Source organism: Sebastes fasciatus, chromosome 17 (genome assembly GCF_043250625.1).
Source record: "Sebastes fasciatus isolate fSebFas1 chromosome 17, fSebFas1.pri, whole genome shotgun sequence".
NCBI lineage: Eukaryota > Metazoa > Chordata > Actinopteri > Perciformes > Sebastidae > Sebastes > Sebastes fasciatus.
In genome coordinates this window covers 6,082,560-6,107,746 of record NC_133811.1, presented here as the reverse complement: position 1 = coordinate 6,107,746, position 25,187 = coordinate 6,082,560, and the positions used below count along the sequence as shown (strand labels likewise).

The 25,187-nt window shown below is 41.3% G+C and overlaps 2 protein-coding genes and 1 long non-coding RNA gene across 15 annotated transcripts in view; 1 reads left to right on the top strand and 2 right to left on the bottom strand.

Annotated features, from left to right (window-relative positions):
- Nucleotides 1-9,095, top strand: part of thrb (thyroid hormone receptor beta) — a 134,848-nt gene extending 125,753 nt beyond the window's left edge. For all 13 annotated transcript variants that reach the window (XM_074614158.1, XM_074614157.1, XM_074614151.1 and 10 more), the window contains one exon: nt 1,074-9,095. In XM_074614158.1, the coding sequence (XP_074470259.1) occupies nt 1,074-1,315 (242 nt within the window). In that variant the 3' untranslated portion in view covers nt 1,316-9,095. The remainder of the gene's footprint in view (nt 1-1,073) is intronic.
- On the bottom strand, nt 3,586-23,473 carry LOC141754831 (uncharacterized). Its single transcript, XR_012590727.1, has 2 exons — nt 23,334-23,473; nt 3,586-3,647 (listed from the first exon to the last, which is right to left on the bottom strand). It is a non-coding gene; the product is annotated as an uncharacterized LOC141754831 (long non-coding RNA).
- On the bottom strand, nt 15,313-21,476 carry LOC141754892 (uncharacterized). Its single transcript, XM_074614327.1, has 14 exons — nt 21,300-21,476; nt 21,063-21,191; nt 20,826-20,954; nt 20,592-20,717; nt 19,392-20,111; nt 18,899-19,264; nt 18,515-18,754; nt 18,061-18,387; nt 17,585-17,679; nt 16,556-16,597; nt 16,127-16,342; nt 15,861-16,038; nt 15,561-15,740; nt 15,313-15,470 (listed from the first exon to the last, which is right to left on the bottom strand). Exons 1-14 carry the CDS (start codon nt 21,364-21,366, stop codon nt 15,379-15,381), a joined length of 2,907 nt encoding a protein of 968 aa, XP_074470428.1. The 5' UTR covers nt 21,367-21,476; the 3' UTR covers nt 15,313-15,378.
- Nucleotides 23,474-25,187: the final 1,714 nt, after the last annotated feature.

Genomic DNA, 25,187 nt, shown 5'->3' with positions numbered 1-25,187 from the left:
TTTTTGACATGAAATCCATACCAAACTACAGGTCAATCAATTAATCACCATAATCATTGTGAGGAGCTTTGTCCTGCTAGCTTGGTTTTGGCTCTGGCACCATTTCTCTGTGTGACGCTCTGCATCTCATTGAAGATCAATACCGCTCTGCTGTGTGTTGTACATGATGTAGATGTGACACGGGGTGAAGCCGCCCATCTGTCTCGTCTTCTGGCACACTTACAGTAGCCACCAGGGTTTAATCAATACCATCTCCAGCAATATTTTTGGATTGAAAATTGATTGAAACTTTGGTTTTAAAGTTGTTTTTGGTGCAAAGTTTAAATAATTACAACTATTTGCAATTTCTAGCAAAAAAGCTTCTGAAATTAAAGGTCCCATATCATGCTCATTTTCAGGTTCATACTTGTATTGTGTTTCTACTAGAACATGTTTACATGCTATAATGTTCAAATAATACTTTATTTTCCTCATACTGTCTGTCTGAATATACCTGTATTCAGACTAATGCACTAAAACGCTCCGTTTTAGTGCATTTCAACGGAATTGCAACAGAATTGCGTTGCTAGGCAACAGTTTGGGTCCATGTTTACTTCTTGTCAGCTGATGTTATTTACATACACTGCAACAGGAAATAAACACATTGGGACACATTTAGAATGTTTACGTTTAAAACCATGTAATGGTCTAAATATTGTATATTTGTGACATCACAAATGGACAGAAATCCTAACGGCTTATTTTAAACACACAATTTCTGAATACGGGCTGGCTGTGTGTATTTCTTCGTATATTGAGCGTTTTGATAGTTTAACAGTATTCATATAGCCCTTAAACCTGTTTTATAATGTAAAAGACCTGAAAATCTCACTTTTTACAATATGGGACCTTTAAACTAAGCTGCTAAAATTGACACTTACTGTCAGAATATAGTGACAATTTGAGCAGATGTGATAAAAAAGTTATTTTTATAAAAGTTACCAACTGCAGCTTTAATTCTCATATAAACTCTCTGCCTTAAATTCCAGCACCGCACTAACTAATAACATCATCGTGTGTTTTTTTGTCATCAGATCGGCCGGGCCTGAGTAGCGTGGAGCGAATTGAACGCTGCCAAGAGGAGTTCCTGTTGGCCTTTGAACATTACATCAACTACCGCAAACACAAATTGGCGCATTTCTGGCCCAAGCTGCTAATGAAGGTGACGGACCTGCGGATGATCGGCGCCTGCCACGCCAGCCGATTCCTTCACATGAAGGTGGAGTGTCCCACCGAGTTATTCCCTCCGCTCTTCCTGGAGGTCTTCGAGGACTGACCAATGGATTTTAGTGTATGTGTGTGTGTGTGTGTTTGCGTGTGTGTTTGCGTGCATGTATGTGTGTGTGTATGTATGTGTGTGTGTGCATACGTCAGCGCCTGGGCACCCTGGTGGTCTCTGGGGTGGAACCAGCAGAAGGCCCGTCACAAATGAACTTTCTATTAGCACTACTGAGTGTCACTTCATTCCATAGTTTAGGAGTCGCTCTCTGCTCTAGTTTTGGATGGAACCATTCCTTACAGTGCGGGTACATGTGAATAGCATTTTGTTGTTATTTTGGTTTGTTTTGTTGTTGTTATTGTGGATATAACCTCTCACCTTGGATTTTACCATACGTTTTTTTTTTTGTTTCGATGATTGTACAGTTGGCATAATGGTGGTTTTATCAACATGCGTTCATTCATTAGCAACCATGCAAAATGTTTTCCTTCATTTACGTTGAAAAACTCAAAAATGGCTGCTCACCTGAAAAAAATACATTGTTAGCGATCCGTTAGCCTTTTTCTCCCACCTGCTCGACTTTATTGGACCCAGTTGTTGGTATATTAACTGTCATATAGTCCGTCTGGTGAGTGCCTCACCTTCATACTGTGACCTGACCCATTAACACAAGCAACACTCACTCTAATGGACAACAGCTCACAGGCCTTTTTTTAAGTCTCTGGGTAGCCACACAACACAACGTTAAGTCATAATGCGGCGTTCCAGAGATGTCGGAAAAATCTGAATTTTGCAACAGAACAGCAACTCGAGGTAGAACTCCGACAACCTGGGCAAGATCTTGCAACTTAACTTTTCTGAGACGACATTATTTGAGCATATGCCGTTAACACTACACAACAATACTGTTTGTAATACTCAAAACACACAGTAGATTATGAGCATACTTCTGCCCAATACCTGCCTTTTGCTATAGGTAGCTAAACATTGAATTTTTAATTGTGAGTGCAAGCAAATATTGCTAAATATCATGGACAACTTTAGCTGTTGCACTATGACAACATATTAGGGCCATTGCAAAAGAAAAAAAGTATTTAAGAAATGAAAGGGGATGATGTTTTGAAAATCAAATTTCTTAGATTTATTTTGGAAATGTATGAGTTGTAAGTTGCTTTGGATGAAAATATCTGCCAAATGAATGCAAAGAATGTTTATCTGACACTTAAGGTCAGATATATGCAAGAAAGATAGCTTTGCCTTTGACACATTGTATGTTTTAGTTTGTTGAAAACGTCAAACCAAACTCCATTCAAAAATCGGGTAATTTAAGCGCAACTTAATTTCCATAGTGCCACAAATCTTTGCATGTGAACTATTAATTAAAAATAGCGTTTTTGAGAATCGATACAGTAGCATAAAAAACCATATCGCGATACTCAAGTGTATCAATATTTTTTTCCACTCATAGTTTTAACAAACGATCATGAAAACACTCTAAGGTTGTAAAGTCCAACCATAGACTGCATATAAAGATGGACGACTAGACAGCTCCCCAAAAGTGAAGCCAAAACATCTGGATTGCCCCCCTGGTGGCTGGCTGCAGTATAGCTCATAAGTCCCGCCTCCTCCATGTTAGCGGATGGGACATGGGCCAAGATAAAAAGTCAAAGTACACGTCAAATAATATTTTCCTGTCATTTGAGGTAATTCTTATCACGCTGATGTATGTTCAAATGTTCATTCAAATAATAAGTTTGGTTTTAATTTTGATGCTATAAAAAGGGGGTGAGACGTCCAGATTGACGGTTCTGAGTCTCTCTCACTGACGAGCTGCAGCCGCGAGTGACTTCGATACCGTGGCTCCACCGCCCGATCGCTACTGCGCAGGTTCTCGCTGCAAGTGACGTCAAAACCTCAAGACGGCAGCTCCCGTATCGGGATATTTTGGCTTCACTTCTGTACAGTGGGAGGAAGTGGAGACGCTGTCGTCGTCCATCTTTATATATCATTCCTGATACCTACCCGCCTGGCGATTCAGACTTCCGACATTGAATGGAACGCAGCATTCAAAAAAATTTTCATCATTGCCAGAGACATGTCAGGACTAACTAAAGCACATAATGACAATGATGTCAGGAAAAGACAATCACATAGTACTTGTTTTTTTGTGTATTAATGCCACATGCTGTGCCAAAATCAATTGAATGATGCCCTCCTTATTGAATCCCTGCTGGGCTATGCTAGTTAGTGCATGCCGCTCACACGGAGTCGTCCCTCGGACTCGTGTTTATAGTCCACGTTAGCAGCTTCTATACAGCCAGTATCAGTTTTATGTGTTTCATCTCGGACACGTTGCCTCACTCGTCCCACATACAGTGTTTTCGCCTCCCTGAAAACAAGGGAGAGTATGTTAAAACAGTGACGTCATGGTGCTATGGTGGGTTGGCGGAAATGGCTGATTGAACTGTATTGTTATTTACAGAAATTATTTGTTTGTGTAACAGCCCACCACCCTCTTATGATGGCATGCATATACTGTACACCAACACACAAACATGCACAGGTATACCTTTACACATACTGTCCACATGCACATGTATATGCATGTGCCTGGAGAACATATGGGTCAGACGCCATCACTGTGACCAACCAGTGAGCATTGGCTGGCCCAAGAACAGTATGATTCATCATCAGCGAGGTACACTGAGAACGCTGGTGAGATTGTGAAAACGTAGCGCTCTTTTCCTTTCTTTTCTTTTAGCCGGATTTTTTTTTTTTGTTGTCATTGCTCTAAAAAGCCTCTCTATGGTATTCGTCGTTTTGCAATGTGACAAACATTTGCTCTGTATATCTCGCTTCTTTCTCGAGCTTCACACTACTCCTCAAAGCAGCTTGTGTTTTATTTATTTTTTTCCCTCTTTTCTGTGAAGTGATGCCTTTTTATCAAAGCAATAGACTTGCTGCAGTGTTTGAATGACCCGGACCTCACACACACACACCTCACAAACTGTACAGACTCAAAATAAATGCACAGACAATCAGAGGGAGAGAAATGGCCTGGGGGGTGGGGAGGAGGCACCCAGGCTCAGACGGGCCCGGTTGACATGTTGTAGGGCCGGGCCGTGCTGAGCCAGAGCCATTTGGAAAAGTAACATTGGCCACGTTTACATGCACCCCTGTCGTTCATAGTCCTGTTGAGGTCGTCTTCATGTTAGGTTTTTTTGCAGGAGCCTCTGATACCCTGTGACTGAGCCTGCCTGGTGCCATTAATAAACCAGTTAATAGAGTAGAAATAAATACAGCAAAGATCAAAATAAGTCTGTTAGTTTCTAATCACTTTTATTTCTGCTCGATAGACAAATTGAACCTAAATAACGGGCAGTGACGAGATGAACAAAAGTGGAAAACGTGAAATAAATCTGGTCAGTTATCACAACCAGGGCTGGTTGCACAAACATGCAAATGTTAGACTGATCTATAGAGTTAGGTCAGTCTTAATTCTGCTCTTAGGCTCGTCTAATGACCCTTTCCAACCGTCAAACACCGCCGATTGGGGAGCGCCCCTCGGCATCGGATACCGACGCACAGAGGCACCCTTTAACGACAGTATGTGACAAACCGGGCTTTCAACTTACTCCAATGTAAACCAACCTGTGGCGTTATTCGACGGTCGGAACAAGTGACGTAGTATTGATAGCGTGAAAGTCCGTTCAGGGCGGACGGGAGGGGTGGTGGATGGGTAAAACAAACACTAGACTTTCAACCAGGAGACCGGTGATTGTGTCCCGTGTGAAACTAAAAGTAACGTTGACTTATTTTGTCACGAGTCGTCAGTCACGTGAGTCACGAGAGTCGTTAGTATCGTGACTCGTCGGTATCGGGACTCATCAGTCCCGTAAGTCACGAGAGTCGTTAGTATTGTGAGTTACGTGAGTCGTTAGTCACGTGAGTCGTTAGTATCGTGATTCTTTGGTATCGTCAGTCCTGTGAGTCGTTAGTGTCGTGACTCGACGGTATCATCAGTCACGTGAGCCATTAACGTCACCATGACCATTTCTTAACCCTAACTATGTGGTTGTGTTGCCTAAACCTAAACTTCCTGTGAAAAAGTTTATTTTGAAAGGACACTATGCATGTATAACGAGCGTATACTGACACGTCGTCCCTGGTCCGTCCATAAGTAACGTAAGAGAGGTACCCCGTGCGTCGGTCTCCGATGCCAAGGAGCACTGACCAAGTGGCGGTATTTGCCGAGTCGGGAGTGAGAATGTGTTTCCCTTTTCAACCAAATACTCCCAGGAACTAAACTCAGGAACTAAATGAGGACCTAAAAGTCCTTCTATTGCATCTGAAGAACCGTGAGGATCAGACTAACGAGCATTAAAAAAGTGACAACTTTGTTAGAGACTTAATTTCTTAATGCGATGAGATGACAACACCGATGTCTGGTTGTCTTTTGTAATGCACTGCTACATGACTGTTTGATGTCCTACTTTAGTACAGAAATGCATTGAAACAAAATCCTCTTGTTAACTTGCTCTCTCTTACCTCTTTTTGTAGACTTTTAGACTATAGTCTCAGGAATTCGGCTGCACGACTTTATTTAAACGTCAACATTTTAAAGAAATCCTCACGCTAAGCCCCATGCTATGCTAGCAACAACTATTGCTTGCTTGCTTTCAGTGTGAATGAAAGCTGTACGTGTGCTATAGTAGTTTGGAGGCTTTAACTCCACCCCGATAGCTGCTGGACCTTCAATAGGTACTGTAGCTACTACCTCAGGAGCAAGAGACAAACTACGGCCCAGGAACCAAAACTGGAACCATGTTCCACTGGTCGTAATGCAAGTTAAGTTCCTGAGTTTCTGTAAATATTTCCTGCACAGGTGAAGGGCCACAATGAGAGTTAAGACACTTGCATTTCATAGCTGCATTAAAGGAACAGTGTGTAGCATTTAGGGAGATCTATCGGCAGAAATGGAATATCATATTTTGTTTTAGTGTATAATCACCTGAAAATAAGAATCGTTGTGTTTTTGTTACCTTAGAATGAGCCGTTTATATCTACATAGCGGGTCCTCTCCATGTTTCTACAGTAGCCCAGAACGGACAAACCAAACACTGGCTCTAGCGCGGGCCATTCCCGTGTTCGCGTTGGTTCTCCTTCACGCTTGGCACACAGATTTTTAGTTGGTTTCAATCTGCACCGCTAGATGCCGCCAGATCCTACACAGTGCACCTTTACTTATGGTTAGCAAACGTTTGTACATCTGTACATCCATCACAAACAGAACATCATTACGCCGGAGTTATACCTTCCGCGTGTCCGCGTGATGTCAATTTTGTCATCAGAGGATGTACACGTAGGCTCTGTGCGGACGGCCGCATACCAACTTTTATTTAAATATAAAATCTGCCTGTGCAGCCAGCCCCAGGTTTCCTATAGTCAAAGTATGAACTTTCAAAGTTAATGGTCTTTCAGGTGACTCACAAGTCCTACTTCAAAAATTCTTGACAGAGATGAGATTCTAGTTTTCTAGCCCAGATTATCGGGTGAGTTCATAACCTGGCTAATAATGCCTTAATGCACACTAACGAACTCACCACATCTTGTGCAAACGAAAACCAAAAAAGTTTCGAAGATAAACTTACAAAAATCCAACTTCCAGTTCAAACGGGGTAATAAGCCATTACATTACAGCAGTGTTCTTTAGTCGTGACATTTCAGCTTTCTATTGTAAAGGCCATGTTAGTCATTTGATAAGTTTCATTTGATATTTTAAAGGAATGAACTGTTAGCTCAACCAGGTTGGGCGACCAAAACCTTACCTCACCATTAACCAAACTTCTCTACGGTAACCTCAAAGCTGCATTTATCAGTTTTAGTTGGCCGTTTGGTGGCAGTGCTTCATAACTTGCGAAAATCAGACTCATTTGACAAATTATGGCTTTATAAAAGCCTATTTACACACATGCAGATGTGCAGCTAGCATTAATTTTGTGTTTCTGGTGACCTGATGAATGTAAATCTAATATTCACTCTCCCTCAATCTCTAATCTGAGAAAAATATCTGGCTCTTGAGCTGTAAGTGCTTCAGTTTGTTCACCAGCTAGCTGCTAACTCTGTCTGTCTGCCCTCTGGTGGAGGGGAGGTAGTGTACCAACCCGGCCTCACGGAAAGGCGTATAAATACCACGACATTACACGGACATTCTGCGTGTCATGACTCTATCACGTATCATTTGAAGGCCGCTTTTCGCCACACAAACGTCCGCAGTTAGGTGTAGGCAAGAGAACCACTTAGTTAGGGTAAGGAAAAATGCCATCTTTGCCCTTAAAATAAGTAAGAAAACAAAGTAAAACGTGTACAGAAACAACTATGGAAAACACGCCACCAACGTCAATAAAAATACGTGACAAACGTCACTAATGTAACTTACAAAACAAAAGTCAAACGGCTTACAAATGACACGCGGAAATCAAGAAAGGCGTACTTATTGCACGCTAAACGGCTTGTGCATTATCGTGGCATTTATACGCCTTTTCCTGCGAATGGACTGAGTGTACAGTAGATTTACCTGAGATTTTTCCTGAAAACCGCTGCCTGGTAAAAGAGTAGATGAGAGCATTGAGACAGAACCAAAACGGTAACGTTGTGGGCCATAAAAGCAAAATAATGAGCTGAAAGATGCTAAAATGCTCCGTAGCGCCGAAGAGCTTGTGATGATTCATGATGTGGGGTTGTCACTGCAAGCGACCACTTCACATTACAGGTAGTCATTTGACTCACTATTCATATAAAATAAATAATTAGTGCAGCTTTAAACCCCAATAAACTGAACTAAAACCGCAAAAACATCAAAATACAAATCAAGAGTAAGCATTACAGAGCTTAACCTCTTTAGTTTACGACACAAATGTTTGTGTTTTTGTTGGTTATGTACAAACTGGAGTTAATGGCCGTATGTTGGATTATTACACGTCACACACATAACCACAATTACTTGAATTGCCATATGCACAGAGCTGTCGGTGCATGTAAACGTAGTCAATGCTGCCTGCTGGTTCAGATGATGTTTACTGTTCCTGAAGAGGTGCCAGTGCGCTGTTATCTCTCCCACAAGGTTGTTACTCTTATGGTTACTCAGTTACAAACCAATAACAAGAGTTGCACCATAGAAAAGCTATTTTACAGTACAAAGGAAAAAGGATGTATATTTTCAGACTGCAGATTTTTTTTACGGATGTTGTTAGCATAATATGAACATGATATTGTTTTGCATAGCGTTGGGAAAAAAATACAGTATCTTGCTCTCAAACCCATTTCTCTGCAAAAGAACTATGAGCAAGACGTTAAAGAAAAAAACACTTCAATTAGTGCAGCATTAGTTCTACTATTTAAAAAAAATGACTGTAGCTGGACTTCACTGTCAGTACAAAGCAGCACAGCTGAACACATTTAAGGTCAACTCTTTGGTCAAAGTGTAACCAGCATCAAAGAAAAAAAGTCATCCACCGTCAACACAGATTTCTCTCCTTGTGTGTTTGAGTGTCTTCTTGTTCAACTCCTCTGTTCAACACGTACTGGAAAACCGTCACGGAGAGAAAGGGAGTGAGATTAGGTGTGTGTAGGTGTAAGAGTGAATCTGTGGCAGCGAAACAGAAGATGAGGAAATTATTCTGTTCCAATATTTGCTGTCTTGCACTCGGTATTTACTGGACACGTCGTCCGGTAATCCACTGTCCAGCTCTGGGCAGTGCTTTGACATGAGCGTGGAGGATGACTGATTGCAGCTAATGTGAATTGGCTCTTGAGAATAAAGATGGTTTTGAGAGAATTTGGTTTTGTGCTTTTATTGTTGTTGCAATTGTGTGAATGTTCTTACCTTTGCCTTTTAATTGCTTGTGATTGACATTAATTTACATTATTTATTTATTTTTTACATGCCCGACCGACTTTACTGTCTTACAGAGACTGTAGCATAGGGCAGAAATATGTGTCACAAGAAAATGAATTTTGAATAATTTCTTTTTAAATTGCTCAACTTAAATAATTGCATTTAAAAAAACTGAATTTGAATCACATAATTTGAATTTGTATTGTTTAACCTGAATAATTGCATTGAAAAACTAAATGTTGATAGCATAATTTGAAATTGAATTTATTAGTTTGGAACTGAATTACAATAAACTTGAAACAATGTAATGTTATGAAATTTAATTTAGTTGCTCTGAAACTGTATTCGATCCTCACTGAAAATTCACCTCTCTTTATCCATCCACATTCAGTTCTCACATTTAAAATTCAGTTCTTGCAATTCAATTTCAGTTTACTGAGACAGTAAATCAGTTACATTTTTCATTTAAATTGGATTTTTTTGTATTGTATTTTTCGTTTGTCAGATGTCAATGTATAATCAAGATTTTGGAGTCGTTTTTCTAATATTTTTTATTTATGTTTTGGGCTACCTGAGAGGGCGGGTCTGAGCGGACTGACCTCAGCTCTGATTGGCTGGCTGGGCCGCTCGTCTCAAGGATTACTTCCGGTCACGGTGGCGCACGTTGTCAGCTGTTGCAGGTGAGTCTCGTCAGTTTTTCTCTCTAATAATTTCACATTTGTAAAAAGCACCAGCTCACTTGGAAGACTCAGTGTTAATATAAATATACAGCTCATACTTTAGAGCCATATATAGTGATTTACCCGCATCGCCAAGGACGAAAACTCTAAATCCGCTAGCATGCTAACGTTAGCCTAGCTATGCAGCGTGTCATGCCTCATTAACACCTGCAGAGATGAGACGCTCTGATGGTGGCTTCTGTGTGTTGCAGGCTGAATGTGTGATGGGACTCAGATAATCGTAAATTAATGTGATACACAAGTACACATTAAGTGTTTTGTAGCTTCTACGCTCGTAATGTGTAACTAGTAATGATGGCGAGCTGAAGCTTCATGAAGCTTTGAAGCTTTCCAGCAAATTGGTTCGGAAAAGGGTTCATTTCTCGAGGCTTCATGTGCTCACGAAACACCTGGTGGCCAAAGAGTGTAAAACAGGCAGATATGATCTTAACCATGTGATCTGTGATATACTGTATTGTGCTCCAGTAAAGGCTGTTGGGAATGAATATAAACAATGAAAGAAATATATATTACCATGTAATCCATTTATATCTATATAATATATAATATAATGACTATTTTCTACTAAGTATATTATGAGTATATAACATACATGTATAATAAACTAATTGTTTAGTAATGCATCTTATGTGTGTAAACCAATCCTTTGGTCAATAATTGTAGTGTAATATAATATAACTAGAAAATGTCGCAAGAAATTTTGACCAGTGTGCCTGGTGTTGGGGGGATGAGTGGGGGGGGGGCAGATTCAGACTGTCTGAGGTCCATAGTGAGGTCATCACTGTAGACCCTTTCGCTGCGTGCGTGTCTGTCAGTGGTTGCCATGGTGATTGGGGGGCCGTGAGGAGTGTTTAGTTTCCTGTTAACATACAGTAAGAGTTGAGGGATTTTATTTTGAAAAGTAGGTGAATACCTAGTTCCTGTTATCATACAATGAGAGTTGGGGGCTTTTAATCACAGGTGTAATTGATCACATTAATTATGGCCCTGATCCATTGAAGCCTGGTTTAGAGCATGCTGGCTCACTGAAATGACATGATACAGTAAATAGTGTGCGTGTGTGTGTGTGTGTGTGTGTGTGTGTGTGTGTGTGTGTGTGTGTGTGTGTGTTAGTCAGCCTGCTCTGATTGGCTAATGTGAATCAGCTGTCTAGCAGCAATCGAAAGTTGCCGTGGTGATTGGCCACTGCTGCAGTGGGGCAGTTTATAATAGGAGTTAACCAGAGACGTACATGTCATAAAAGTGCTTCTACGACAGAAACCGTGACTCCTATCGCTTAGATTGTTCATGAGACCAGGTAGGAGTCTCTGATGAACAAATGGTGCGACATTTGGGTCTGTAGTTTCAAAAATGTGACCTCGGCGGCAGTTTCGAAAAGTAGTAAATTGAATTTACCCTAAGGCTCTACGACAAGCGGTTCACGAGTTATGAAGGGGGGCGTGGCTAATGTGTAGGGGGCGGGGATAAAGACACCAACTTAACAGGCACTCTCTGCTGAGTGATATAACACCTCCCACAAGACTCTACGACAAACGGTTCATGAGTTGTGTAGGGGGCGTGGCTATGACTATATTTTTGTATTTACATATAATCAGGACTGGACCCTTATCATACCTGAGAAATTTGGGGCAGATCGAACTATGTACAGTTGAGTTAGGGTTAACCCACTCTCTGCTGAGTGATATGACACATCCCACAAGGCTCTACTATAAACGGTTCATGAGATATGAAAGGGGGCGGGGCTAACGTCTTTGGGCGGGGCTATGAGTATATTTTTTCATATACATGTCATCAGTACTGGAGCACCATCATACCTGAGAGATTTGGGGCAGATCGGACTATGTAAAGTTGAGTTACAATAACTGCCTGTTTCATGGCGAATGGCTCAAAATGGCCGCCACGCCACGGTCGGGTCGTTAAGTGAACACTCACCATTTTTGATACCGTTTCATCCTCAAGGTCTTAAGATGGTCCTGACCAAATTTCAACTCGATCTGATCAAATCTGTAGGAGGAGTTCGTTAAAGTACATGGCCTATAAAACGCGAAAATTGGGAAAATCGTACATAAAATCCAATATGGCCGACTTCTGGGTGGGCGGGGCTAATGAAACCCAATGAGGAATATGTTTCAAATGATGAGTGGGATATGCATACCAAATTTCATGAATATCGGATAAACTTTGACAAAGTTAAAATTTCAACGCGTTAGGGGGCGCTATAGAGCCGGCTAAACACACTGAGCCTAATGGCTATACAGTTACATAAAGTTCACAGGTGTCTATCATTTTGCCAAATTTCATGAGTTTTCGAGTACCTAAAGGTATGTTCAAAATCTAAAAGACATAAGGGGGCGCTAGAGAGCCAACATGCCACGCCCAAGCAAAATTTCACCACTAAAATAAAGTAATTACTAGTTTGGATGTGCGTGTTAAGTTTCATAAATTTTTGTGCATCATAAAGTCTTCAAATATGCGTTCGTAAATTTTAAAAAAACGCAGGAAGTCCAACATGGCTTCCTGTTTGCCGAAAAAATCTCAAAATCATTTTATCCAGGTATGAGGGCGTGAGCAATGACATACTTGAATTTCGTACATTACAAACAATTTACATATGTATGTTCCCAATCAATAATCAGTGATCACAGGTTTGGTTTAGTTTCAGCCAGTATTTCACATATATTTCATTTATATGTAATACATATAAACAGATACACAAAATGACATATAGTCGTTATGATTTTAATCCGTAACAGGTTTGTTTTTGTATGTGTTTCATCACTAAATGTCGTTGCTGAAACATTTCAATAACCTTTGCACTTGAAGAAGTTCACCTTCAGAGAAAAAAGGCTTCGGGCCTGAATGTAGGATCTCCTACTTGTTTTATGTCTTTTCTCCAATCATCGTCTATATTTTTATATTTATCCTTTGAGAAAGGAAATATCAATGTGCCACCACATTTTGTCATAATAGTTATCATTCCTTAAGGAAAATATTTTTGCACAAGAAATGGTTGGATGATTTTTAATTGTGTGTAATCGATTTCTAATCCATGTGAGTTTTTTGAGTCTGTGTGATCTTACATTTTAGTTTTTATACATTTTTATTTGACATTTTTTTTTATTGTTTAACAGATTGTTTTTCCTCCTATTGTTATTCACAAATCTTCTGAATCTCATGGCAGATTGCGAGCAATATTTCACTTTGACGGAACATTTCCGAGTACCGGCCCAGACCGAAATCAGTGTACATATCTGTGCTGAGTCACGACTGAATGGAAAAAATGCTACCCAACACCGCGGTACTTCAGCTGTCATGAAAATCAATCTGTAAATGACCATGTAAACTTTGACTTCATACAAGAAAACAAAAACAAAAAAAAACTTATTAATAATGGAAATGAAGTTGTTGAGTCCAGCTGTTCACCTATTCCAGAAATATTAACATCTGCAGTGCATGCTTCTGCATCAGAGTGCAAGAACTCAGTGTCATATTTTCTTTTCCAAGGTGATATAATTTATGTAAAAATGTTGCTCTATCTGCTATAAAATGGCAGCGATAATTGTTTTATGAATCGTTCCATGTTATGGATTGTTTTATCCGTGGCCATACTGAATCGTGCGACAGATCCCTAACGATGTATGCAAGAAAAGCACTACCATGTTTAAAATAAAGGCCTACTGCACTGTTTTTAAGACAAACGTGAACCAGATTTTTGTTTCTCTTGTCGAACTAATCATAAATATAATCTATAAAATGTTATATGAAATATTACACTCTCCTAGCTCCTTCACAGCTTTCCGCAGGTTTGACCGCGTCATCCCGTGAGCACCACGGAACTATTGGACTACTGCTTTGCTGACAAATCCCCGGCATCCGACCTCCACGGGATAAACCTTTGCTTTCCAGCCAGCCTCTTGGTGTTCCGCCGCCAGCTTTGAGTACTTTAGATGTTTCCTTTCGTGGGCTGCTGTTATGCCCTCTTCTATTACAGTATATTGAAAACCAGTCCTTCATTTGTTATTTATTCTACTGTACCAACTCTTGTTAACAAGCTTTCTATCATTCTTTGTGGCTTCAGGCCTCTCAATAATTTTCCAGCAGTTAGTTTTTGTAAAGACGTGATTGTAAAATAGTCTTTCTGGGTCCCATTTATCACATGACCTGTAGTTCAAACATCAAAGTCACTGCACATCCATCCAAATACTGAATGTTGTGAGCTAGTCCCGCTGATCTTAACTGCAATTTATCATGAACACATGGACAATCTCATGCAATCCAGTACAGCAACCCTTTCTTCAAAAACATTAAGATGTAATAGTACAAATAAATCATTGTGTCAAGAAGTTGTTATGAGGAATGAGGCATTATTTATTTATCAAGCCTTCTTTCTGTGAGGTGACAGTGATCACCACTGCACCTCCACCCTGTAGACATTTTGAATTCACTTCAAGTCATTTTTATTTGTAGCCCCATGTATAAAATAAAACCCCATTATTACACGGCTACGGTCTGTTATTTCTTCATAGCAGACCTTTGCTATGGACGCAGTTCTGATGTCGGACTGTGGAGGACCATTTTTGTCTCAAATTAGTGATTTCTTAAGTAAGTAGCCGTGTAATAAGCGGGATAATGTACAGCTAGCGGGACAACAATGACCGGCTCGCTGTACATTATCCCGTGCACTCTCAACCCAGCTCCAGCTCTCTAAGAAAACGAGGAAAAACTCAGTAAGAAACCTCGGAAAAGGCAATTCAAAGAGAGATCCCCTCTCCACGGACAGCTGGGTGTTTGAAGCATGAACGTAGGCCTATAATCACTATGGCTTGTCGCGGTAGTCCGTGTTACCAGTGTTACACGGTGGTCGGGCACATTACATTACATACCCGCCACCCACACCTGCAGCGGCAGGTTGTCAATAGATAGTCGGACGACCGATGCATCTGCTCCATACAGAGTAGCAGGAGTCAGATTTCACACACACGGGACGGGAGAGAGTTGAAAGACCGAGAGATGGCAGAGGAAAGCAAACACGGTTTAAATTTCAGATTTATACCCAATGCTAAGAGGAGGACGGAGCGGTCACAGCTGGTGTGCGCGGCGGAGCGGCGCCGGGTACACCCCAGCGGCTCCGCAGCAAAAGTTCTACCGGAGAGGCTAGTCACTCAGCCACCTGAAGGTAAAGATCAAAGTAAGCGGCTACACATGATGACCGTCATCTTTTCCTGTAAAATCTCTGGTGTAATCGGTAACACCCATGTTGTCACAAGAAATGTTCCTCCCCGTCACAGCCCTACTAGAGATTGACGCCACCAGCCTCTCGGTCTGATTTCTACTGCTTCAAGAGAGAGTGCAATGGGAGCCACATATGGGGACTACAGCTTCGTTAACCCTGGACGAGGTCCTTCCGTGGTCTTCAGGGATCCATCCGTGGTCCGAGAGGTCCAGTCTGTATCACATCAGACCGGATCCCTCAGGACCACAGCTCACACGAGCCAGGGGTGGTGCTTAAGAGTCTCCAGGGTGGGTCGGGCCTCTGGGCTCTTGTCCATACAGCGTGCTATAAAATCTTGGCAATCTGGACAGACCAACAGGAATCATGTTTAAATACAAATGCTGTACTCTTTGTGTGTTTATGTGTGTGCTTGTATTCTACTGCATGTCTTACTGTAGGAAAGAGTGTCACGGATGTCAGGGACTGCATTGATGATGTCATGTGGGGTAAGGAAGGGGGTCACCCCATCATGCAGCATCTCAAACAGCACCGCACCGAGCTGCCACACAGTGGTAGCTTCAGGCGTGGACCACCCACGCCGGATATACTCAGGAGTAGTGTATAACAGGGTACCTACAATACATACAGCCACACAGAGACAAAGGTTAATGGATGAGGGACGGGAGTACAGGACAGAGACGGCAAAGATGCTGGGTTGTTTCAGAGAACAGGACCATAAGAACGACAGCCTACCTTCATTTTCAGTGTACCTCTCCTCTGTCAGAAATTCGCCAGAGCCAAAGTCAATGATCCAGACACGTGGGACATCAGAACCGGTTTCGATGAGGATGTTTTCCATCTTGATGTCCCTGTGGAAAACTTCTCCGGAGTGGACCTCTTGGAGACCTTCCACCAGTTGTTTTGTTATGATCTGGGGGAGAAAGAAAGAGACATGAAGACTGTGTGACACGGTTGGCGTGGACACACATACAGAAACACACATGTCATCAACTGCTTACCCGGCCCATGTCCTCCTGTATTGATGACTGTGTGGACGCCAAATAGTCATAGAGATCCATGCAGGGTACGGGTCTCTCTAGGACGAGAATCAGCTCATTGTCCAGATTGTACCAGTCCAGCAGGCCCACCACGGCACTGGTTCCTGCTCCTGCTGGATTGAGGTGCAGCAGCAGCGCCACCTCTGTAGGGAGATCTGTAACTTCCCCATCCAAATCCTAAAGATATGGAGTGAAAGAGAAAGCAAATAATGAAACCTTAATATACACATGTATACAAAAGTTAACAGTATTTTAACTGTTAGATTGTATGAGGTACAAGAGGAACATGTTCCCTTTGTACTCAGAATAAAAATAACTAAAAATAAATGTTACTCAAATGATTTAAATAATGTAGAGTGTTGGTATTAGGATGAAAAACAAATCTCTTACCACTGTTGTGTAAAGAAACTCGCGGATACGCTTTATGGCCACCTACGGGACAGAAACAGACATTTGGTCAGCTTATACTACATGAGGCTGTTCTCATACGCCCTTCGTAGCTATACCTACGAAAAGTAATGCACTGTCATTCGTATATATATCCCACAAAATCAATTTGTATGTAATCCACGTAATTGTGAACCACGAAGTATAAAGAGCGACAACTGCCGCGCAGGGAGGGAACGGGGTCTGTGGGTGGGTCAAAAATTACCGGAATTTCCCCAATAGGCTGGTGTTTGTACCCCGCGTGAAACCTGAAGTCAACGTTGATTTGTCATGTAACTTCGCTACTTAAGTTACGCCACTTCCGGAATTATTTTAACCCAAACCGTGTTGTCTAAACCTAACTAAGTAGTTGTGTTGCCTAAACCTAACTAAGTAGTTGTGTTGCCTAAACCTAACTAAGTAGTTGTGTTGCCTAAACCTAACTAAGTAGTTGTTTTGTCTAAACCTAACTAAGTAGTTGTGTTGCCTAAACCTAACTAAGTAGTTGTGTTGCCTAAACCTAACTAAGTAGTTGTGTTGCCTAAACCTAACTAAGTATTTGTTTTGTCTAAACCTAACTAAGTAGTTGTGTTATCTAAACCTAACTAAGTAGTTTTGGTGCCTAAACCTAACTAAGTCGATCTTTACCTAAACATAACTAAGTAGTTTTTCTCATGTAACTTCTGTACTTAAATTAAGCCTCTCCCGGTGTTATTTTAACCCAAACAAATTCCAATACCTAACTAAAAAGTTTTGTTGCCTAAACCTACCCAAGTCGATCTTTTCCTAAATCTAACTTTTATTTTGAAAAGACTGGAGCAGAAATTGACACATGCGTCACGTGTTGCTGGACATTCGTAGGAAAGCGCAATGAAAAGTAGGAATAACTTTTTGTAAAATACAGTATCATATGAACCGTTGTATGAGGATACGTTGACTACATACAGAGCGGATACATGAATCATGGATTCTGTGTGTGTGTGTGTAACTTACAGGCAGATGGTCGTCCTTGCGGTGGCCAGCAAAGACTGCTCCGAAGCTTCCTTCACCCAGCATTCCCTCTTCCTCATATTTCGCCTCAAAGTCAGCTGCAGAAACAAAACACAAACACTTTGACTGTACTTGTTCAGAACTTTCTTTCCACTTCTAAACTAACCCCTAATACTACAGTAACAATTACTAATTTAAAATCAAATCCTATTACCAATATGAATCGAAAAGCCAAGACTGAAACTTAGAGGAACGATATGACCTTTTGAGCCAGCAGACGGTTAAGCTTAGCTTAGCATCAAGACTGTGAACAGTCTGATTCTGTCCAAAGGTAACAAGATCTGCCTATCAACATCCACTAGACATTATACAACAGTCTTCCCAGGCTAGTAGTACGCCCCATGAAGAATAAACTAAACTGAATTTACTGATGGAACTCACACTTCATCAATGTTTCACGTATTTCTATCTCTACTCACCTCTGTTGTGAAACAGAGTGGCTTCTGGGAAGGTGGTGTCAGAGTCGCTACTGGTGGTCTCAGCGGTGGCCTTAGGGGTGGCCTCAGGGATGGTCTTAGGGATGGATGGAAAAAAGCGATTAAAAAGAAAAGGAAATGGGTTCGAGAGGTAGTGCAGGGGTGCCTGGTACCAGGGGTAGCTGGTGCCCGCACTGGGATTGAGGGACGTTCTTCTCCTGTTCCCGTAGTCTCCTGTGTCCTCAGACTTCCTCTTCCTGCTCTTCTTCTCCTCAGAGTCAGTGCTGGCGGGTATCCATGACACAGTATCCTCAGCGGAGTCAAAGATTTCTAAACACATTATACATGTTAGAAAATAAGCGCTGAAACAGCCTTCCTCATGAAGAGTAAACTCAACTGAATTTACTGATAGAACTCACACTTCATCAATGTTTCACGTATTTCTATCTCTACTCACCTCCGCTGTCTTCTGAGAAGAAGGTGTCAGATCCGTAACTGAAGGAGGTCTCAGGGATGGGCTCAAGGGTGGTTTCAGTGGTGGCCTGGTGGCTGGTGCCCTCACTCGGACGTAGGAACGTTCTTGTCCTCTCCCCGGATGCTTTTGTTTCCTCAGACTTCCTCTTCCTGCCCTTCTTCTCCTCAGATTTGGTGCTGGCGGGTGCCGATTTCCCAGCATCCCCAGTAGGGTAAAAGGTTCCTAAACACATTATACATGTTAGAAAATAAGTGCTGAAACAGTCTTCCTAGGCTAGTAGTATTCCTCACGAAGAGTAAACTCAACTGAATTTACTGATAGAACTCACACTTCATCAATGTTTCACATATTTCTATCTCTACTCACCTCTGCTGTTTTGTGTGGAGGAGGTGTCAAATTCATCACTGGAGGTGGTCTCAGGGATGGTCTCAGGGATGGTCTCAGGGATGGCCTTAGGGGTGGTCTCAGGGATGGTCTCAGGGATGGCCTTAGGGATGGTCTCAGGGATGGATGGAAAAAAGCGATTAAAAAGAGAAGGAAATGGGTTCGAGAGGTAGTGCAGGGGTGCCTGGTACCAGGGGTAGCTGGTGCCCGCACTGGGATTGAGGGACGTTCTTCTCCTGTTCCCGTAGTCTCCTGTGTCCTCAGACTTCCTCTTCCTGCTCTTCTTCTCCTCAGAGTCAGTGCTGGCGGGTATCCATGACACAGTATCCTCATCAGAGTCAAAGATTTCTAAACACATTATACATGTTAGAAAATAAGCGCTGAAACAGCCTTCCTCATGAAGAGTAAACTCAACTGAATTTACTGATAGAACTCACACTTCATCAATGTTTCACATATTTCTATCTCTACTCACCTCTGCTGTTTTGTGTGGAGGAGGTGTCAAATTCATCACTGGAGGTGGTCTCAGGGATGGTCTCAGGGGTGGACTCAGTGGTGGTATCATTGGTGCCCTGGTAGCTGGTGTCCGTACCGGAACTGAGGGGCGTTTTTCTCCTCTTCCCGTATTCTCCTGTGTCCTCAGACTTCCTCTTCCTGCCCTTCTTCTCCTCAGAGTTGGTGCTGATGAAGGTATCAGATCCGGACCTGAAGGAGGTTTCAGGGGTGGCCTCAGGGATGGCGTCAGGGATGGTCTCAGGGATGGTCTCAGGGGTGGACTCAGTGGTGGTATCATTGGTGCCCTGGTAGCTGGTGTCCGTACCGGAACTGAGGGGCGTTTTTCTCCTCTTCCCGTATTCTCCTGTGTCCTCAGACTTCCTCTTCCTGCCCTTCTTCTCCTCAGAGTTGGTGCTGATGAAGGTATCAGATCCGGACCTGAAGGAGGTTTCAGGGGTGGCCTCAGGGATGGCGTCAGGGATGGTCTCAGGGATGGCCTCAGGGGTGGTCTCAGGGGTGGTCTCAGTGGTGTCCTGGTAGCTGGTGCCCTCATTGGGACTCATGAACGTTCTTTTCCTCTTCCCGTATGCTTCTGTGTCCTCGAACCTCCTCTTCCTGCCCTTCTTCTCCTCAGATTTGGAGCTAATGCTGGCGCAGGCGGGTGTCGATGTCCCAGCATCCTCAGCGGAGTTAAAGTTTCCTAAACACATGTTAGAAACTTAGTGCTGAAAACATGTGAAAAGACTGAACTATATAGTACTGAATTGTGGATTTAGACTGCTTTTCACCACTGGAGCCATCCTTAGCATAACCCTTTCCCTAACACTATATAAAAACTAGAGTGGTTCGGCCAGACTTATAACACTTAACACTCATTTTTTCATGATTTTTAAACCAAATTTTTTTATACTTGGTGATATTTTTAAGGCAGATGTTATTAGCACCCAGGTGTATATAGCATGGCAGAGACAAGCCGGACCGACCCAGTCACACTATATACTGTATGTGTATACAGTATGTACTGTTTGTATATTTTTCCTAAACCTGAGCAAGTAGTTTTGTTGCCTAAACCCAACTAAGTCAATCTTTTCCTAAATCTAACCAAGTAGTTGTGTTGCTATTTTTACGTTACCCAGACTTTAAAAAAATAGCCCCTGAGGTTCTTTCTATATCATCTAACCTTGACTTGTCCTGCTAGTCTTGATGGCTCTTTCATGGCTCTCGTCAGACTTTCTCTCGGTGGCCCTCTGGTTTCCACCTGACCTGTTGTCCAGCATGTCCTGGATGGGATCTACTGTCTGACAGACTTAAGGAAGAAGCAGCGTTAGTAATCATTAGCCCAGCAGCTAAATCATATGGATATTAAAGTAAGAGAGACTGCAGTTCTCGTCAGGATTTTGGTATCACTACTTACCCAGATTTCTACTGGAGGACGGACGCTCAGGAGTCCTTACTAATCTTGTTCTTAAATTGTAAGGCATGGCTCTCAAACGGTAATGGTTCACCGTTGAAATGTCCTGGATGGGATCTACTGTCTGACAGACTTAAGGAAGAAGCAGCGTTAGTAATCATTAGCCCAGCAGCTAAATCATATGGATATTAAAGTAAGAGAGACTGCAGTTCTCGTCAGGATTTTGGTATCACTACTTACCCAGATTTCTACTGGAGGACGGACGCTCAGGAGTCCTTACTAATCTTGTTCTTAAATTGTAAGGCATGGCTCTCAAACGGTAATGGTTCACCGTTGAAATGTCCTGGATGGGATCTACTGTCTGACAGACTTAAGGAAGAAGCAGCGTTAGTAATCATTAGCCCAGCAGCTAAATCATATGGATATTAAAGTAAGAGAGACTGCAGTTCTCGTCAGGATTTTGGTATCACTACTTACCCAGATTTCTACTGGAGGACGGACGCTCAGGAGTCCTTACTAATCTTGTTCTTAACTTGTAAGGCATGGCTCTCAAACAGTAATGGTTCACCGTTGAAATGTCGAAGATTCGAAGTTCACCGTTGAAATGTCGAAGACTCGAAGTTCACAGTTGAAATGAGATTGATGAGAGATTCTGGTTGGTATCAAGAGTTTTCTCCGGAATGTTGGCCTCACAATTCCTTTAATACCTCACAATTCCTTTAATACCTCACAATTCCTTTATGACATCACAACTGCTTCATGACCTCACATCTCCTTTATGACATCACAACTGCTTCATGACATCACAACTTCCTCATGACCTCACAACATTCTACTGTTGTACAGTTCTACTCTTAGAATGCATGATGTCAAGTCAAATCTAAACCAATACATGTATTTAAAGGTCCCATATTGTAAAAAGTGAGATTTTCATGTCTTTTATATTATAAAGCAGGGTTAAGTGATAGATAAATACTGTTAAACTATCAAAACGCTCAATATAAGGAGAAATGCACACAGCCCGTATTCAGAAACTGTGCGTTTGAAACAAGCCGTTAGGATTTCTGTCCATTTGTGATGTCACAAATATACAATATTTAGACCATTACATGGTTTTAAACATAAATATTCTAAATGTGTCCCAGTTTATTTCCTGTATCAGTGGATGTGAATAACATCAGCTGACAGGAAGTAAACATGGACCCAAACTGTTGCCTAGCAACGCAATTCCATTGCAATTCCGTTGAAATGCACAAAAACAGTGCGTTTCAGACAGAGGGTAAACACAGGTATATTCAGGCAGACAGTATGAGGAAAATAATTTTTTTTTTTTAACATTACAGCATGTAAACATGTTCTAATAGAAACACAAAACACAAGTATGAACCTGAAAATGAGCATGATATGGGACCTTTAATCAAAAACAAATACTAAAACAACAGCTTCTCGCAGATTAGGATTCTTTTTCATAGCCAAATCCCATAATATGTGTACAAACATTATAACATTGTGATAGTGATTATACACTAATGAAAACATGGTTATGAATATTATTTATTATATATCATTTCTGCAAATAGATCATTAAACATTACGTCCATTAGCTACATACTTCTGCGATGTTATACCTGGTCCTAAAAAAAGAAATAGAATAAATTTCTTATTGTTTTTCTGGCATCTTATTGTTTATATTTCTTTTTATTTGTAAATTATATTATAAATATAATATAATATATAATATTATATTATAAATGATATTATATTTTATTTGTATTATTTCTTTTTATATTTTTTCAATATTATTTTACTTTTTTTCAGACCCTTGAAGTATTTTTTTAATCGTATCTTAATTGTAATAAATATTATTTAATATCTTGACATTATTAATATTTTGGTTGCATAAGTTGTCATCATGTATGCACAAGATTTTATTTAAAACATTAATTAAAAAAAAAAAAAGTGGGACTTCGGGGGCTGTGTATTTTTAAATATTTTTGAATTAATCATATTTAATTTCTTTTACTTTTCATGGACCATTGAAGTCACGAAAGATTATATGTATATTTTTTTATCTTATTATCTTAATTGTAATAAATACTAGAAAATTTCGCAAGAAAAACCATAGGAAGAGGAATAGTAAGACTTCACTAGAAAATTTCGCAAGAAATTTTGACCAGTGTGCCTGGTGCTGGTGCTGGGGGGGGGGGGGGGGGTCTGAGGACCACAGTGAGGTTTTAAGAAGGTGGATGAAAGGCCCAATAAAGTCCCAAGTCTCGTGACCCGTTAAACTTTTAATGATTTTTCTACGTTAAAGTATGGCGACTCTGTACGGCCCTAAAGAGGAGTGTTTTTGAGCTCTCTTCACATCGATTTGCCACTCATTCCTGTCGAGCAAATAAACAGGACATTTACATGTTTTCATAAAGTTCAACCTTAAAATGCTAATCTGTGAGGCTGAATTGTACAGCTAGCTAGCTAGCTAGCTAAATACACAGTTAACGTGAGACTCACCTCAAACAGAAGTCAGAGAGGCAGAAGGAGACGTGAAGACGGTATTTAAGTGAAGGCCACAAAACAAAGAGCCAATGAGAGTTCTTTAATTTGAGAGGTGTCATCAGATTCGTCAGGTTGGTTGCTGGGGTCCCCCTGACCCTTAGCAACAGGTTACACATTGGTTCATGTGTAACCAATGTGGCATTAGTCTGCCCAATGAAAGTGAGTTTACATTTGAAATCAAAACAACATACATTTACATTAACACTGCTCTATGACTAAAGGAGTCACCCCAAGTGGTTAGCCATCTACTGGCGGGAAACATCATCAGCCCCCCTGACCCCTAGCAACAGCTGACACACTAGTTCATATTCTGCCCAATGAAAGTGAGTTTACATTTGAAATCAAAACAACGTACATTTACATTAACACTGCTCCTTCGCTCCTCCTATAACTGTAGGCCTGTACGCTACTGTAGGCCTACTACTGTAATGTTTAAATTATAATGTTTAAATGTTATAAGCGGAGCTTCGCTCCTCCTATAACTGTAGGCCTGTACGCTACTGTAGGCCTATACACAGTTATAGGAGGAGCTTTGCTCCTCCTATAACTGTGTATATAATGCATGTATATAATGTTTAAATCTATATTATAATGTTTAAATTATAATGTTTAAATGTTATAAAAAAAGCCTTATTAGCAAATAAGCCCACAGTTATAACTGTGGGCTTATTTGCTAATAAGAGTTACATAGTTAAAATGTGTGTGTGTGTGTGTGTGTGTGTGTGTGTGTGTGTGTGTGTGTGTGTTAGTCAGCCTGCTCTGATTGGCTAATGTGAATCAGCTGTCTAGCAGCAATCTGAAGTTACCGTGGTGATTGGCAACTGCTGCAGTGGGGCAGTTTATAATAGGAGTTAACCAGAGACGTACATGTCATAAAAGTGCTTCTACGACAGAAACCGTGACTCCTATCGCTTAGATTGTTCATGAGACCAGGTAGGAGTCTCTGATGAACAAATGGTGCGACATTTGGGTCTGTAGTTTCAAAAATGTGACCTCGGCGGCAGTTTCGAAAAGTAGTAAATTGAATTTACCCTAAGGCTCTACGACAAGCGGTTCACGAGTTATGAAGGGGGGCGTGGCTAATGTGTAGGGGGCGGGGATAAAGACACCAACTTAACAGGCACTCTCTGCTGAGTGATATAACACCTCCCACAAGACTCTACGACAAACGGTTCATGAGTTGTGTAGGGGGCGTGGCTATGACTATATTTTTGTATTTACATATAATCAGGACTGGACCCTTATCATACCTGAGAAATTTGGGGCAGATCGAACTATGTACAGTTGAGTTAGGGTTAACCCACTCTCTGCTGAGTGATATGACACATCCCACAAGGCTCTACTATAAACGGTTCATGAGATATGAAAGGGGGCGGGGCTAACGTCTTTGGGCGGGGCTATGAGTATATTTTTTCATATACATGTCATCAGTACTGGAGCACCATCATACCTGAGAGATTTGGGGCAGATCGGACTATGTAAAGTTGAGTTACAATAACTGCCTGTTTCATGGCGAATGGCTCAAAATGGCCGCCACGCCACGGTCGGGTCGTTAAGTGAACACTCACCATTTTTGATACCGTTTCATCCTCAAGGTCTTAAGATGGTCCTGACCAAATTTCAACTCGATCTGATCAAATCTGTAGGAGGAGTTCGTTAAAGTACATGGCCTATAAAACGCGAAAATTGGGAAAATCGTACATAAAATCCAATATGGCCGACTTCTGGGTGGGCGGGGCTAATGAAACCCAATGAGGAATATGTTTCAAATGATGAGTGGGATATGCATACCAAATTTCATGAATATCG

What these genes read in the sequence shown, in the direction of transcription:
- LOC141754892 (XM_074614327.1), bottom strand. Translation starts at nt 21,366, where the DNA reads ATGCCTTACAAGTTAAGAACAAGATTAGTAAGGACTCCTGAGCGTCCG. An exon ending in GTCCTCCAGTAGAAATCTGG is followed by an intron (nt 21,192 to 21,299) that starts GTAAGTAGTGAT and finishes TTCTTCCTTAAG; the next exon opens with TCTGTCAGACAGTAGATCCC. An exon ending in CTTCTCAGAAGACAGCGGAG is followed by an intron (nt 18,388 to 18,514) that starts GTGAGTAGAGAT and finishes TAATGTGTTTAG; the next exon opens with AAATCTTTGACTCCGCTGAG.